The following is a 17,552-nucleotide window of genomic DNA, read 5'->3' on the forward strand; positions in this document are numbered from 1 at the left end:
ATTATGAAATTGCTAGTGGTGACGGATTAGCATTACCTTATACGGTTGTATACATTTTGGCCCCCAGGTGGTGCAGTGTGGAGGGTAGTGAGTGCGTTGCGATCGTGCTGCTGTTTTGCCGCTGTCAAGGAATTGAGCGCTTGATTTGTACGCCATTCCCTCAATCACATTTAAATTTCTCAACCTACAAGTGAATCTATAACACTTTCGCTGATTAAACTGCACAACTTTTGCAGCCTTTTAACTGGATGCAGTTATTTCTGCTCATGTACGTACTTAATTTGACTCGCGCTGTTATCCAGACGCTTAAGGGTTCATGAGAATTCACTTTGCTCAAACATAAGATTGCATAGCCATCGCGATGGTTTTTTCAGATGCTTGATATTTCTTGATATTGGTGCTTTTGTTTGTTATTCTATAACGGCTTTATTTTGCCCGTGGCGTGTTGAGCGCGTCCGAGTCGCGTGCCGAGCTGGGCGAGCGCACCCTTCACTCTCGCGTTGCCGCCGTGTCGGCAGGACTACTTTGACATCGTCAAGACCCCAATGGACCTGTCGACAATAAAGCGGAAACTGGACACGGGGCAGTACCAGGAGCCATGGCAGTACGTGGACGACGTGTGGCTCATGTTCAACAACGCTTGGCTCTACAACCGCAAGACGTCGCGTGTCTACAAGTACTGCTCCAAGCTGGCTGAGGTGTTCGAACAGGAGATCGACCCCGTCATGCAAAGCTTGGGCTATTGCTGTGGACGCAAGGTGAGTGTGATGATTGTGCCCGTACTCTCTTCGCACGGTGCGGAGCTCTTTGCCTACAAATTTGTCCACAACGCCACCTCAACTCGATGACTTTTAGGTGGCGGCGTCAGTGATCGTGGTGCCACATCGTTGATGCCGTGGGTTTGTTTCCCCCGTGCCGTGTCGTTTCAGTACGAGTTCTCCCCGCAAACGCTGTGCTGCTACGGCAAGCAGCTGTGCACGATCCCCCGCGACGCCTCCTACTTCAGCTACCAAAACAGGTGAGCGCGCGCCGCACGGAGTGGTTCCCCCCTCACGTGCCTTGTCCCCCTACCCCGCCCACAAAGCCAGTCGCCGACTAAACGGCACGAGTGTTGCCTGCTAGTTTGCGTCATCGTTGGGAGCTCCCAACAATGTTATGTGCGCACATTTGGTGCCGAACAAAAGCAGCAAGGCTGCTGCCATGTTGACTTTCAACAAAAAAAGTTTTGACAAAGCGTCGTGCAGCTTCATTGAGGTGGGCCTATATTTAGCAGTATTGTTTAAATTGAGCGTTGTGATGTACGCAATCGACACAATCAATGTTTAACTGCTACTATTAATAATAGTTGTAAAGAGCTAATTACATCGTGGTCGTAATAGTAACTGTAAAATTAAAAGCAGAACTAACACGTTTTGTTTTTTGCCATTAGTTCAAGACAAGAACCGCCGCGTTCCACGTACTTTGACACTTGCTGAGTTTTTGTTCTTCCACAGAAGTGGGCCAGATGATTGGTTATACAATTAGCACTTGCAAATGGGGCCCAAATGTTCCAGTGTAAAATGGGTGAACTGCAAAAGCTGTGGGATGGTTTTTGAAAAATGGCATTTCTTTTTTTCTCATTCAGTCTTTGCTCTTAAGCCTTTCCTATTTCTGCTGGCAGCTCCCTTGTCTTCACTTCCACTAACCTCTCTCTTGCAGCATGAGACTGTATTTATAACCTATCCTTATCAGTCTGCACCAAACCGGTCTTTAAATCCTACCGCAGATGGAACACTGCCTTGCAGATGTGGGAGAAAGAAAGGGATGGGAAGATATCTCTTCCGCAAGATGTAGAGAGGGTTCCTTGCAAAATTGTGTTTGCACCACCACAAACCTGTCACTTTTATGAGACCTAATTCTGTGGACAAGCCGTTGCAGGTGCAGTGCACGCGTTGTGATGTGCTACTTTTTCCGAGTTCACACAATTAGAAAGTGGAAAGTGAATAAACCCGACTTCTATGCCACTTGATATTTGTGCAGATTAATAAAAAAATAAACCTCATGCTTAGCATGTTCTCTACACAGCAAGGTTTCAAAGGGTCACAGCTATTTTGGTTTGGCATTACCAAATGAGCGCTGCCTGATATAGAAAATGTTAAATATTCTGTGACGTCCTTTGCAGGATAAGGCCATTGCACCACAGTGATAACATTTTACAAAACCTTATAATTGCCAGTGTAAGTTGATTTAGATGTTTTTTTTATCCCATCATGGCCACACAACACAATGGACACATGATGGTGATGCAAACTGCACGAGTTACACAATTGCAGTCCTTGAAATTAAAAAACTTAAACTGTACCGAGCATATCCTAAAAAAAAGATAAAAGGAATAGCTTGGCACTATGGGTTGTATGTGCAAGGGTAAAACAACTCGTCAAATAGAGCAGCGACGTTTCGACCCTTTCAACGTGACTCTCTAGGTGTTCTGTGCAGGATCTCTGATGTAACGTTATCTTCCGTGGATAGACTGCTCATCCTCTGCCTAACCTTGCAAGCTTCTCGTTCGCTTCACTTGCAACGAGGAGACACAGGGGGGGGGGGGAATGTGGTCTTGCTGTTACAGATGTAACCTCTGTGGTTCTTTGTCACCTGCCTGCTTTTTCCAGTCCATGCATTCATCCTTCCGACTGATTTCCCTTTTCTGTCCATGCCCTTGCCACCCCAGCCACCACTTCTTCTAACCTGTTCCACTGGCTGCTCGGGAAACATTTTAATTTCTCACATTTCTAAAATTGTTTTTTTCTCCTACAAAGGCCAAACAAGCGTATTTGCAGTTAATCCATTCAGTTGCGCACAGATAATCTCCAATCTCTACTCAATTCTACGGTGACACTACACTTCAAATTGGTAGTCGTTGCTTGTAATTTCTTGTATACAAAGGCCATTGGTGATATTCTAAAATGATGTGAAGTGTTGTGATGGACATGCCTTTGTGGTTTATCTGGGAATCCTATTGGTTCAACTAGGGCTGCTCAAGCCCGAATCTTCCCCCAAGCAAGCAAGCACGTGCATTTTGAGAATTGTATCAGCCACAGAACAGGCTCCTCAACCTTTGTATGCAACACTCTGTTGCATCTATTTTTTCAATCAGTCTACACTTCGGATGAACAATTGCTCAGCGAGATAAGAGGCATTAGCACTCGCATCCAGGAGTATTTTTTGACACGAAATGAACGTTGGAAAGACTTGGTTTGCTTTTTATAAATGGCTGCTGGCTTGAGGGTTAAACCGTACCCCCCCCCCCGCCCCCCCAAACTTGCTGTCCTGTGCCCCTCTTGTTCAAGCTTCCCCCATGCTTGCTGCATTTTGTATTTTTACCATTTCCTGCTTCGCTTTGCAATCTCGTACTAAGAATCCGCTTCACTGCTGATTATGGTAGCGAATTCTTTAACGTGTAAACTATTAAAGAAGTAAAGTCCTGCTTGTATTGGTAAACAAATTATAACCATAATTTACATGGCAAGAGTAAATTGAGAAAATTATCACAGTAAATCAAAAGCCACGATGGCGTTAATGATATTCGTTATCTTGATTGCTTAGTCAAGGAATCGATGGAAAGTGGCGGTTGATTACGGGTGGAATTCATTGTAATGTGACTTGATCGACGTGTTAATTTTGAAATCAGTTGCTAATCTAATGCTTTGCTTTGGCTCTCTGCTCTGTGTTTGTCTTTGTGTTGCGTCTCCCCTTTGTGCGTACCATTTGTTTTTTCCCGACCTCACAACCCACTACCCTTGTATTTTACACGCCCCTTATTCCTCCTCCCCACCAAAAAAAAACCCGCACGCATTGCCCCCTTCACGACCCCCCTAAAATGATTCCCCCCCCCCCCCTTGCCCTCCTCCCACTTGCAACCTCATCAACCAATCGCTCCCTGCCCCCCCACCCTCCCCCGTCGGTTTGTGCCGGTCGTCGTCGCCGCCCGCCACCCCTCCCCTGCTTGGCTTCGTTGCTGCCGCGTTGGCTGTGTTCTGTTGGGGCGGACAGTTCACCCAAATATGGCCTTATTGCTGACAGGTATCACTACTGTGAAAAGTGCTTCAATGAGATCCAAGGGGATACCGTATCCCTTGGGGATGATCCCTCTCAGCCGCAAACGTAAGTTGTCAGACTGGTGTGTGCATGTGTTGGGTTGGGGGGGGGGTGTGCCTTAGCTTTGGACTATTGGGGAGTGCAGGGGGGGGGGAGTTTTTGCCAGGATGAGGCGTTTACAGGTAGTCCTCTACTTACGATGTAGATGCGTTACGACGACCCCATTGTAAGTCGAAAATATCGTAAGTCGAAGATGGCCTAGCCTGCCCAGGAGTCTTAAAGAATGGTGATAATTTCGCAAAACAGAGCAATTTACAGTGCCGTGCTATATAAACTATATACTGTATGTATTTATTAATTACAATACTGTATTGCACAGTAAATTTTAAAGTAAAAAAAAACAAGGTAAATCCTTAGCCTACCTATATGAACTGCAATTTAATATAAAGTTTTTTCAGGAAACAATCCTATCTGCTATAAAAACTTTAAAAATGCATTGAACGTATCGTATCGTGGTAACCCTAAAATGAAATCGCTAAAGTTACGTATCATACATGCATTGAACGTATCGTAACGTATCATATTGTCCTGTACTCACGAAGATTCTGTCCGTCGTCTGCACACTTGAACGATGTTAGGTTGTTGATGGCAATTTTGTCGTATCGCTATCGCCATCGTAAGATCGAAATATCGTAAGTCGGAGCATCGTAACTCGGGGACTACCTGTATTTTTGTGTCTGTTTAATCCACACTTGTACGGGTTCGTTGGGTGGGCATGGTTGGTAGTAAAGGCCCTCGATGGGATATGGAACCAGTGTCTTTGAGGTGTTGATTAAGTCAACTTGATCAACATCAGACTTTGCTCCGTTATGGTCTATTGGCTGACAAGCTTATGGGGAAGTCTATGTCACGGCAAAAAGCCTGGGCTTATATACACATGCATCTGGCAGCAGGGAATTCGAAGTGCTCTTCTGAGTGCATAGCACAAGATGTTTAGAATATTTTATAAGTTTGTGTGGTAGTGTCAAGACTGCAATTACCATGTTCAAATGTTCTGTTGGCATATATTAATTACAGAAAGGGGGGGGGGGACCCCTTTGCAAAAAAAAAAGTGGTTTGCAGCTTTAAAGGAGTTACCGGAGCATTACAAATGCATTAAATAAAATAAATTCCGTCTCATCGTAAACAGATTGTACAGCTTAATGGAGCCACGCCATAGACGATCAGTTCAATCCCAGCCTTGTGAATTGCCTGTAATTTTGGCCTACTTCCCAATGGCCAGCAGCACCTTAAATTAAAAGTCCAGTGCTCTTGTGTGTGCGCCATGGCAACAGGAACACCACTGACCACTGACCAATTGCACACACTGACATGTGTGAACATGGGGACTCTTTGCATCCACATATTTGCATGTTATTTTAAGTTCGACAAGGCACACGGCAAATGCCATTGATAACCAGGTCTGTTTTTAGGCAATCGTTGCTCAAAATTCTTGTGGACGGTTGCTGCGCCATTTTCTTTTGCCAAATATATGCAGCTGCCTAAATCTGGCCATGGGGTCGCTGCTCCCCCTAGTGGGCACCTGGGGTGGAAACTTCCAATAAGATCGGACAGGTGTCAGGAATTACACGAGGCTGTGTGCTTTTTAGACCAATCATTGTTTTTCAGGCTTATTTTTTTGCACACGTTGTTTTCATTGACCCTGACAGAATTATCGCTCCATTTATTTCACGAAGTTACCACAGTTGGTCACAAATGCATAGCTGTTGACAATTACCGACGTTTGCGCCATAACATTTCTCTAGTGTATTAAATCAGGACCCTGGAGATCAAAATGCAATCCCACCAGTAACTTGGCCATGGGAAGTCAATAGGAGTCGTGTTTAAATACACATTTTTTACATTTATACAGATGATGAAAGAGATTTGTATGCTTCATGTGTATGCACTAAATATAATACGTAAAACTGTTTACATTAATGTCAGGATTTACAATATTGCAAATAAGAGAAGTTAATGGTGAATCTGAATATATTTCGTTATTTTAGATTTGTTTTTACTACCCTTTGAGTGTTCTACCACCTCGATGTAAATGGTGGCTGTGTGGGGGGGGACCTGCCTGGCCTTATAGCCGGCATAGCCCATGATGTTCCTGTGTGTGTAACCCTGCTGCACTGTTTCTTACAGGACCATTAACAAGGACCAGTTTGAGAAGAAGAAAAATGACACTCTTGATCCTGAGCCGTGAGTACACGCCCTGCCCACTTCCGGCACCAGTCACCATCCACCATGCCTTGCACTTTCTTTGTAATTGCTGCACATCCACCACCGGACCTGCCTGTCCCTGTATAACCTTGTTTGCCGCTTGCTTGCTGTTGCAGGTTTGTCGAGTGTAAGGAGTGTGGACGAAAGCTGCACCAAATCTGTGCGCTCCACAATGAGACCATTTGGCCAGCCGGGTGAGTGTGATGCCTTGGGCTTTTTTTAAAATAAAACCGTCTCGCCCCCCCCCCCCCCCCTCCATGAAGCTGAACATTTCTCATTTGTGATTACATTAAAATGTGGTTTGTGTGTGCAATATTTACGCTCAATTTGTGCGGTAACCTCTTATTGAAATACCCTCCTGTTATGCCCACAGCTTTGTTTGTGACACTTGTTTAAAGAAAACGGGAAGGACGAGGAAAGAAAACAAGTTTTGTTCTAAAAGTAAGTGGAGTGCGATGACCACAACAGTGTGATCCTGCGATTCATCTCTTCTCCCCAAAGACAGTGCTGCTTCTGAGATGCGTTCCAACGGCGAATGAGCAGAGCCTGTTGAGCTTCATGTGCCACACAGCTCGCCATATAATATATAGAGTTGGAAGGACCATGTTGATAGGGCCACTGATATTCGTTGAAATATTACAAGTGTAAATTCTGTAGCATAAAACTTTGTTGTGCATCAGCGGTGTTGTAACACGGCTTTGATTCACACACCCTGCCTCTTGTTCACTCAGTAAACACGTTAATCCGTTTTGAGTATGGCATACGTCACAAGTAATGGTTTTTAATTCCTCTAATTGGTATGCTTTTGATTTTAATCCGGATTCTTTTCGAATGTCCGCAATAACCCCGGGTGTCTGGATAATCTGCTGGTGAGCGAATTTGCCACCGAGATAGCCGTATGTGTCGTGGTTTTGCAGCTCCAATCCCACCATACCTGCTAACATTGCAGTGCATGATATATACCATTGGCTTATGAGATGAAGTCGAGTTACGGCGGCTGCTATAACTGTTCCTCCACCTGACAGGCCTGAATGCGGGGTTGCCGACGTCCAAACTGGGCACTCACCTTGAGAATCGCGTCAACAACTTCCTGCGACGGCAGAACTGCCCGGAGGCGGGCGAGGTGACCGTGCGCGTGGTGCATGTCTCCGACAAAACGGTGGAGGTGAAACCTGGGATGAAAGCCAGGTGAGTTCTCGGGCAGCAGCAGCAGCAGCAGTGTGGTCGCCCTGTGGTGCTCGTTCGGGTTTGCTCTATGCATTTTAGCTCGGCCGTCGGAAGCAAGTATGTATTATAACACAACTGGCATTCTCGTGATAAACTTGATGGCACCGCACCATACATTAGCTGATTAATATAAGGCGAGGTGTATGGAAAGCTCCAAATTAAGTTTGAGGTGTATGTATACGGTGACCAATCTGGAAAATAGTCGTGTAAATCTCTTGGAAACTGGTCGACACATTTTGGGTGTGGTGTGATGAGCATTGCCTATATGGTATTTGATGGCACTACAATGTAATGCATTTGTTCTTCACAAGAATGCTTAAACCTGTAATTCATATTTTGAAAGGCTTAATATGTTGTATCCAATGTGTTGGCACTTTACCATTATGTAGAAGCCTGATTGCCTCTAAGCTGATCGTGTGTGTGTGTGTGTTTTGCCCTCTGCACTTGCGCTAGGTTTGTGGACAACGGGGAGATGGCGGACTCGTTCCCCTACCGAGCTAAAGCACTTTTTGCCTTCGAGGAGATTGACGGCGTCGACGTTTGTTTCTTTGGGATGCACGTCCAGGAGTACGGCTCCGACTGTCCACCACCCAATCAGAGGTAAGGCCACGTGCTGTCAATTAAGCTTAATAAATCTCCTTAACCCCCACCGACTATACTAGACTCTGGCCTTGTGCAGTAGGTGATTGATGACAAACCAGTAATGTTGGACCAAGTGTATCAGAAGAGCTTTGAGAAGTTTGTGTATTGAGATTGGTGGGGGGACATGTAGAGGCTTGGAAATAAAATATCGTTTTAACGGAGTATCGATAAACCAGATCGCCCAGTAATTATAGCTGTTATAATTTGGGCCAGCTCTATAATCTACGTGATACCTTGCGCATCGTACTAGCCCACGCCACTTCCTTGCGCATCGTATTCGCCATAATCAGAGCTCACTTGACTATCCCCATCCGTTGAGCCAGGCATAACACGTGCATGTCTGGTCCTCTTTTTGCTAGGCGGGTGTACATATCGTACCTGGACAGTGTGCACTTCTTCCGACCGCGACACCTACGCACGGCCGTCTACCACGAGATCCTCATTGGCTACCTGGAGTACGTCAAGAAAATCGGGTGAGTGTGGGGGCAGAGGAGAAAACATCCTCTCGTCTAGAAGTCGAATTGGGTGAGTGTGGGGGCAGAGGAGAAAACATCCTCTCGTCTAGAAGTCGAATTGGGTGAGTGTGGGGGCAAAGGAGAAAACATCCTCTCATCTAGAAGTCGAATTGGGTGAGTGTGGGGGCAGAGGAGAAAACATCTTCTCGTCTAGAAGTCGAATTGGGTGAGTGTGGGGGCAAAGGAGAAAACATCCTCTCGTCCAGAAGTCGAATTGGGTGAGTGTGAGGGCAGAGGAGAAAACATCCTCTCGTCTAGAAGTCGAATTGGGTGAGTGTGGGGGCAGAGGAGAAAACATCCTCTCGTCCAGAAGTCGAATTGGGTGAGTGTGGGGGCAGAGGAGAAAACATCCTCTCATCTAGAAGTCGAATTGGGTGAGTGTGGGGGCAAAGGAGAAAACATCCTCTCGTCTAGAAGTCGAATTGGGTGAGTGTGGGGGCAGAGGAGAAAACATCCTCTCGTCTAGAAGTCGAATTGGGTGAGTGTGGGGGCAGAGGAGAAAACATTCTCTCGTCTAGAAGTCGAATTGGGTGAGTGTGGGGGCAGAGGAGAAAACATCCTCTCGTCTAGAAGTCGAATTGGGTGAGTGTGGGGGCAAAGGAGAAAACATCCTCTCGTCCAGAAGTCGAATTGGGTGAGTGTGGGGGCAGAGGAGAAAACATCCTCTCGTCCAGAAGTCGAATGCATCCGTGAGCTCCTTTTGGTTTTGTCAAATCCGTTGGGAGATTGTGGGGAATTTTGAGTCTTGCGTTACCCTTCGGCAAATGCTATTCGGTAAGTATTCGACACCTGTCAACCGGCAAGATGTTTTGTTAATTTAGGCGATCCAATTTGGCGGTTTTACATGCCGCAAGCCCGTTATAATGCTAATTGCAGCCTAGAGATGTTGATTACAATGTAGTAACACTTGTAGAACTTGTGATTCTGCAAGCAGAAAAGCTGAATGTTCTCTCTGGTTCCGATGGGCACACCCTTGACTCAGATCGTGTGTGTGTGTGGATGTGTCCACAGCTATACCCAGGGTCATATCTGGGCGTGCCCACCCAGTGAGGGCGACGACTACATTTTCCACTGCCACCCGCCAGACCAGAGGATACCCAAGCCTAAGCGCCTGCAAGAATGGTACAAGAAGATGCTGGACAAGGCAGTGGCTGAGAGAATCGTCCATGACTACAAGGTAACGCAGCGACGCACGAACAACAAAGCGTGCCCATCAAGCTCATCGTCATGCGAGCATGTAACCTCTGACATAGTGGTTATACCTTTAAGCACCAATTGAATGTGCGTCAGTCCTCGGCGCCTGAATTGCGCGAGCCGCGTTGGATACATTTTTTTAAATCTTGCGGTATTGATTTTAACCCGGTACGTTGGCGATGTCACGGTGCAGGACATCCTGAAGCAGGCCACAGATGACCGGCTGACGAGCGCCAAAGAGCTGCCCTACTTTGAGGGAGACTTCTGGCCCAACGTGCTGGAGGAGAGCATCAAGGAGCTGGAGCAAGAGGAGGAGGAGCGCAAGCGGGAGGAGACGAGTGCATCGTGCGAGAGCACCGAGGTGAGGGCCGTATGGTACGATGGGCAGGGACCGCTCGCTTGGTGGCGGTCGTTGGGCCGCTGCCGATGTTTGAAGGTCCCACACAACGCCTCTGCTTGAGGTACCCAGCTTGTACGTCTGCGCCCGCGCTCTTGCGTTCTGAGAGCGTCACGCACTTTTTTCGTTTGCGCTGATTGTGCAGGGGAAAAAGGGAGATAGCAAAAACGCCAAGAAGAAGAACAACAAGAAGACAAGCAAGAGCAAGAGTAGCAGCAGCCGCACCAGCAAGAAAAAGCCGGGCATGCCCAGCGTGTCCAACGACCTCTCTCAAAAGCTGTACGCCACCATGGAGAAACACAAGGAGGTAAGTCTGTGGCTGGGTGGGTAAGAGTGGCTGGGGTGTGTGTTGGTGGCTATGGGGTTGGGCTGCGTAAGATGGGTATGGGGTTGACTTAAAGCTTTCGTGACTGCAGGAATTCATAGTCTTTGGGTCTTTCGTTAAAGTCGCGTAGATATTTTTCTATCTAGGTGACTTTACCGAAAGACCCAAAGAGTATGGGTATGGGTGCTGTATTAATACGCTTTATACATTCAAATAGATGTTATTGTCAGACCTCTCTCTGGGTATGGTTGGCTGGGTGGGTATGCGTGCCTGGGTTGATAAGGGGTGGTTTAGGTGGGTTCTACATTGAAATCCCAAACCCCTGCCAGATACGCGTTTGTTTAATGTTCAATCTGTATTGTAGTCGTGATGGAATTACAATTGGGATGTAATCGGTGAAAATTGCTGTGAACGTTTTAAATGAATTAATCGACAAGCCCTTCCCACTTGGAGGCTTCCACTCCAATCTCCACTACCCTCATGACCTGCATCAACTTGCCTTGTTCTGTCCTCCCTTCCAGGTGTTCTTCGTCATCCGGCTACATCCCCCGGCGGCGGCGAACTCTGTGCCGCCAATCCAGGACCCAGATCCGCTGGTGACGTGCGACCTCATGGACGGGCGCGACGCCTTCCTGACGATGGCGCGAGACAAGCACTACGAGTTCTCGTCGCTCCGCCGCGCCAAGTGGTCCACCATGTGCATGCTGGTGGAGTTGCACAACCAGGGGCAGGACCGCTTCGTGTACACCTGCAACGAGTGCAAGCACCACGTGGAGACGCGCTACCACTGCACCGTGTGCGAGGTGCGTAGACCAAGCGAGGAGGAGGGGGCGACGGTCTCTCGTCCGCCATCGCGCGAGACTTTTTGTCGATATCATTTTGTGTTGGACTCTGATCGGCCTCTCGGTTTTTGGTGCATGTGTGTTGGTATTTACTTCCCCTGTTCGGCGCTAACCTTGTTACTTGTAGCAGTAAAACAAAAGGATAGTTGCTGGTAGAAAATGTAGCGTCCGTTGATGCCGCATTGATTAGTGTGTGTGTGTGTGTTCAATTCTCGAGAAATATATACTACTCTTGTACAGAAATATGAGTTATGTCACGTGACAAAAGTGGTTTAAAATAAAAGTACTAATGGAGGCTTTCTTAAAGAAAGTGCAAATTAAAGCTCACAAGTGGCTTTTCGGGCTAGTTGGTCAATTCGTTTTTCTCTCCTTGCCGTATGCCTGCAGGACTACGACCTGTGCGTGGCCTGCTACAAGACCAAAGGCCACGAGCACAAGATGGAGAAGTGGGGCCTGGGCCTGGACGACGACAGCAACAACCAGCCCATGCAGAACCCGCAGGAGTCGCGCCGCCTCAGCATCCAGCGCTGCATCCAGTCGCTGGTGCACGCGTGCCAGTGCCTCAACGCCAACTGCTCGCTGCCGTCCTGCCTCAAGATGAAGCGCGTCGTGCAGCACACGCGCGTCTGCAAGCGCAAGACCAACGGCGGCTGCCCCATCTGCAAGCAGCTGATCGCGCTGTGCTGCTTTCACGCCAAGCACTGTCAGGAGAACAAGTGTCCCGTGCCCTTCTGCCTCAACATCAAGCACAAGCTGCGGCAGCAGCAGCTGCAGCACCGCCTGCAACAGGCGCAGATGCTGCGGCGGCGCATGGCCGCGATGACCCAGGTGACGCAGCAGCAGCCGCCTCCGCCGCCGAGAGTCACGCCGCCGCACGCGGGCCTGCCCTCGCCGACGGGCAACAGCGGGAGCTCGGTGCCGACCACGCCGACGGGGCCGCAGGCCGTGCCGCAGACGCCCCCAGGCCCCGCCGTCGGGCAATCGCCGCAATCCGCCCTCGTGCCGCAGGGCCTTTCGCAACCGCCAAACAACGTGACGCTGGCCAACAACGGCATGGCGCGCCAAGCGGGAGCCCCCGGGATGTCGGGCGGAAAGCCGACGGGGCAGCCAGGGCCTGGACAGGCACCGCCAGCTGCCGCCGTGGAGATGGCGCGGCAGATCGAGATGGCGGCGCATAACCAGCGGCACATAGCCTCGCAACAACAGCAGCAGCAGCAGCAGCAGCCGCAGCAGCCCCAACCGCAGCAGTCGCCGTCCATGTTCTCGCGGCCATCCAACATCAACGGCAGCATGGGAATGGGCAACTCGCCGATGATGATGGCCGGCCAGCAGATGACGTCGATGAACCATTTGGGTTTAAATATGACGGCTCCGCGCGGGCCACAGCAGCTGCCGCAGGGCATAGGGGCCATGGGCATGCATCATTGGCAGCAGCCCGGCATGCCGACCCAGCAGATGCAGCCGGGCATGCAGCGGGCAACGGGCTTGCAGATGGGCATGTCGCAGCAGCAGATGAACATGGTGGCAGCGCAGGGTGGTAGCGTAGGCCCCAGTATGCAGGTCCCCACGCAGGGTGTGCAGCGGGGCCAGATCCCGCCGTCAGCGCTGCAGGACCTGCTGCGCACGTTGCGTTCGCCCAGCTCCCCGCAGCAGCAGCAGCAGGTGCTCAACATCCTCAAGAGCAACCCGCAGCTGATGGCGGCCTTCATCAAGCAACGAGCGTCCCGCTACCAGGCCGGCCAGCCTGTCATGCAGCCGGGCATGCCGCCACAGCAAGGCATGCAGCAGGGCATGCAGCAGGGCATGCAGCAGGGCATGCAGCAGGGCATGCAGCAGGGCTTGCAGCAGGGCATGCAGCAGGGCATGCAGCAGGGCTTGCAGCAGGGTTTGCAGCAGGGGTTGCAGCAGGGGTTGCAGCAGGGCATGCAGCAGGGGATGCAGCCGGGCATGCAGCCGGGCATGCAGCAGGGCATGCAGCAGGGTATGCAGCAGGGCATGCAGCAGGCGATGCAGCCGGGAATGCAGCAGGCGATGCAGCAGGGGATGCAGCCTCAGTCAGGGATGCAGCAGGGGTTGCAAAACGCAATGGCGATGCGTCCTGGCGGCCCTCAGCCCGGCATGGGTATGAACCCGCAGGCGCAAAGCATGGGCATGAGCCCTGGTGTGAGCATGGGGCCGGGCGTGGTGGGGCAGCAGCAATCGTATCAGCTTATGCGGAGAGCACAGTACCAGCAGCAGGCCATGGGCGCTCATGGGCAGTTCCAGGCACCGCAGCCCACGAGCTACCAGCAAACCATGCAGCAGGCAACGCCGCAGCAACAGCAGCAGCAGCAGCAGCGCATGCAGCAGCATCTGGGCATGCAGGCGACACAGATGGGGCAGCAGGGAATGATGAGCGGGATGACGCAGGGTGGCATGGGCCCTGAGGGTGGCCCCACGGCCATCACCCAGGCGCAGCAGCGACTGATGCTACAGGTTCAGATGAAGCAGCAGCAGTTGGTGGCGGCGGCCGCAGCAGCGAGTGGCGGCAGCCAGTCGACGCCCATGAGCCCACAGCAGCAGCACATGCTGGCGGGGCAGCAAGCGGCGCATATGGCCGGCCAGCAGATCCCAACGTCACTCAGCAACCAAGTGCGCTCGCCGCAGCCTGTGCCGTCGCCGCGGCCCCAGTCGCAGCCTCCGCACTCGAGCCCGTCGCCGCGGATACAGCCGTCGCCACACCACGTCTCTCCGCAGACGAGTTCCCCGCACCCAGGCATGGCAGGCGGCCCGCCGCAGCCGTCGGGAATGGAGCAGCAGGGACACTTCACTGCGCCGGATCAGAGCGCCATGCTGCCACAGCTGCCAGGGCCTGGCATGGGACAACACCACCTGGGGCCTGGGGACATGGGCCTCGGGGCCGATGGGTCGGACATGGGGGGCAATGGTCCGACAGCGCCTGACGAGCTGGAAAAGTTTGTGGAGACGTTGTAGTGTTGCGTGTGGAGATGGACACACCCTTCGGACTTGACTTAAATTTTTTTTTCTTTTGTTTTTGTACAGTTAAACTTGGGAATATTTACGTAGGAAACTTTAGTAATGAGGATGTAATTCTTGTGGGAAGCTAATGCTAATATATTCCATGCTGGCCGGAATGAGCCGGTCGCAGTGGATCGTTTTGTTTTGCTAAGGACACTGATTTTTCAACAACGAACTTTTAATATGCATATTTTATATTTTTTCCTCCGTCTTTCTTGCATTCATGTTGTATCGTGTCCAAATTCATTTGTGGCAAATGCAACATGTCAATGTACACAAAAAAATGTCATTCTTTCTAAGATGAAGATATAGCCGGAAGAATTTAAACTTTTTCTATAAGTGTCTGTGGAGACGTTTCAAGTATTAATTTGTATAGTTAGGAATTATAGATATATCGCGCACATTTATTTGCCGATGCCTCTGTCTTTTGGATGTAGAAATGATTCCGCCTCCTGGTTTCTTCCTAGCCCTAGTTTTTTCTCTCACGACGCCTGTAGAAGCTGCTTCTTACCCGTGCCCTCTCGGATGCTTCTGGAGTGTAAAGATCTTGTAAAAGAAAGAAAACAATGTAAATCATGCAGGCCCTTGGAATACGATTGGTATAAATATATGATGGAACGTAAATGAAGGCACTGTAAAAAAACTGCATATTTCCTTCCTTTATGCTTAAAAGAAATAAATGTGTGCACCTTTAAAATGGTGATGTGACCTTGATATCGCGTTAATGCTGTAAATGGTTTGGGGGAGTGTTATTGTTTTTTATTATTTTGTTATTTTTTTTTGTTGCCGATGAATTTACGTTTGTACAAGAACCAAAGCCCTTGTGCATTGATGCCGACTTCCACCCATTGCTGAGGCGCGGAAAGTGGCTTGCTTGGTAGGGGGGCATGTACATATAAACTGTGTTACAGGACTGTCTGCCAGCCAATGACGGCCCCTTGTGTCCCTCTGCAGTAATGTGCTAAATAAATGAGATTGTGGTACAACTACTCGCAGCGTTAGTGTCGACATGTTCTCTCTCAAGTCCGCCCAGGTGCCGTGAACACAAACCTGGACGCACGCCCGTGACCCGGCCAAGTGTTGAAAAATTCCCAAAGTTTTTACTCTGGGTGGAAGGACTGCTGTTTCGTTAAATAAAACACAATGTAAATCGTGAATCCTTACATACTTGGCACCAAATGATCATTGGTTTCAAACTATGGCAAGTGAAATTGACATGCTTCTTGGATTAACGTTGGCGTTGTGATTTGCGATGTAGTGATCTATTTACGCTGTTTTCATGTTAGGTGCAGGCTTGGATTGTGATATGGTAATTTTATAACACTATCAACGGATTTTTTTTCTTATCAGGAATGTAGTTTATGATATTTCATTGGCATATATTTTTTTGTAATTTGAGTTCTGACAAGTTTTTAATAAGGTCACACTCATCAGATTTTGTTAGAACATTGATAAACCAATAAATTGGTGCTTGCACTTTATTTGGCCGTACTTGACTCCGAGTACAAATATTGGCAATCATTGCTGAGCGGAGAATAATTTAATTGCGGTAGAAACACTTTATCCCATGGTTCTGGGTTGAGCACATCTTCCAGTGTGGAGTGAGAACCCCCAATGTTTATTGGTCACTTGTTGAAAATTATGCAGTCATTTGGAAAAGGTCATCCCACTTTTTATTCTTCATGTCAATAATAGGAGGTACCGCCAACTTGTTGATTCATGAATTAAATGTCATGTTCCCTTGCCATGACCAACTCTGCACCGTTTCTACATACAAGGTGCTTGCTGCTTACTGAGATGGGGACAAATCCAAATACTGTAATATTTCTTCCAACGATTTAAAACACTGAAACAGAAATCCTCGTTGAACCGCCCTGCTTGGAATGTGTCGTTTTCCAAAGGGGAGGAGCACAACTTTAGGTCTCGGCGATACGTAACCACACTGCTGTGGTTTTTCTGCTGAATAAACATGATGGCAAAAAAAGCAATAGATTGACTTCTCGTGCATGAGCTCCCAGGAAAGTGTCTCAGCAATGTGTCCTGTAAATTGCGAGCCTCTCACAGGAAACGGTGATATGTTTACGTACAAACGATTTTCTGAATGCATACTATGCGTTGATCATAACTCTTGAGGACACTGGCAAGCAAATGGTTGTTAAGTTCATTTCGGCAGCAGCATATTTGTTATTTAAATCTCGGTAAAGTCAATTGAAATGCGTGCGTCTGCTGTAGGGGAGTTACGTACGTGGTGATTGTAAAAAAAAAACTTTTGCCGAGCTACAAGGAAACATTGTGTTGAGTGATATTTTTTCTGCTGCTTTTTTAGGCCTTGTCAAAGCATATTTAGAATTTGTATGTTTATAGAGTTTAAGGTCCCAAGAGCTGAGTGAATGGCTCAATGAAAGAAAATAAATTTAACACTCTTCAGTAATATAAAGACGCTAATACAAACGGTTAATATGATTTGGTCACCCGTTTTGCCACCTGCAATGTGATAATCCATTTTTCCAGTTGTAAGACGAGCGTAAATTTGACATCTCCAGTATTACATTGCTTCAGTGGTTAGACATCTTGTTTAAACTTAAAGTAACAACCAGACTTAAATTCTGGAAATAAAATTGTGTGTGTGCCATCTAAACACATTGAGGGCCTACTCACAATGAATACTGCCCGCTGGCCAAAATGTTAAGTCTTTTTACCTCGGTGAAAAATTGCCGTTTGTTCAATTGGCGCATGCTCCATGTATAGACAATTTGTGTTTCTCCATAATTTCCGCCTTCAACGTTTCCTTGTACGTAAGCGCTCTTGATAAAAGGGATTTACCAACCTTCTCCAAGTGACGCCGTGTGACTGTTTCATGAGGACCTCTTCACCTTGGCCCACGGATCGTGGTGGTGATCGAGTTCATTCTACATTCCTGTGCCAGATCGTGAATGTCAAAAAAGAAATGTGCCGTCAACCGTGACTTGCAGACATCAATGACTCAAATGAAGTCTCCATTACACTCCCAACGTGTTTTTGACAATGTTTTCAAGCATATAATTTTTACACGA

At 48.5% G+C, this 17,552-nt stretch overlaps 1 protein-coding gene across 8 annotated transcripts in view; it reads left to right on the forward strand.

Moving 5' to 3' along the window:
• The window catches only part of CREBBP (CREB binding lysine acetyltransferase), a 48,515-nt gene extending 31,185 nt beyond the window's left edge, over positions 1–17,330 (forward strand). For 2 of the 8 annotated variants that reach the window (XM_078605016.1, XM_078605022.1), the window contains exons 19-33: positions 519–758; positions 930–1,018; positions 4,030–4,140; positions 4,713–4,766; positions 6,262–6,318; positions 6,456–6,533; positions 6,713–6,780; positions 7,365–7,527; positions 8,020–8,166; positions 8,568–8,681; positions 9,735–9,900; positions 10,111–10,278; positions 10,460–10,621; positions 11,161–11,442; positions 11,869–17,330. In XM_078605016.1, coding sequence (XP_078461142.1) covers positions 519–758; positions 930–1,018; positions 4,030–4,140; positions 4,713–4,766; positions 6,262–6,318; positions 6,456–6,533; positions 6,713–6,780; positions 7,365–7,527; positions 8,020–8,166; positions 8,568–8,681; positions 9,735–9,900; positions 10,111–10,278; positions 10,460–10,621; positions 11,161–11,442; positions 11,869–14,454 — 4,485 coding nt within the window. In that variant the 3' untranslated portion in view covers positions 14,455–17,330. The remainder of the gene's footprint in view (positions 1–518; positions 759–929; positions 1,019–4,029; positions 4,141–4,712; positions 4,767–6,261; positions 6,319–6,455; positions 6,534–6,712; positions 6,781–7,364; positions 7,528–8,019; positions 8,167–8,567; positions 8,682–9,734; positions 9,901–10,110; positions 10,279–10,459; positions 10,622–11,160; positions 11,443–11,868) is intronic. The other 6 variants (XM_078605018.1, XM_078605017.1, XM_078605019.1 and 3 more) reach the window with 6 other exon arrangements.
• The last annotated feature ends 222 nt before the right edge of the window (positions 17,331–17,552 follow it).

The sequence above is a fragment of the Lampetra planeri genome, chromosome 23 (assembly GCF_965212315.1).
Source record: "Lampetra planeri chromosome 23, kcLamPlan1.2.h2, whole genome shotgun sequence".
Taxonomy (NCBI): domain Eukaryota; kingdom Metazoa; phylum Chordata; class Hyperoartia; order Petromyzontiformes; family Petromyzontidae; genus Lampetra; species Lampetra planeri.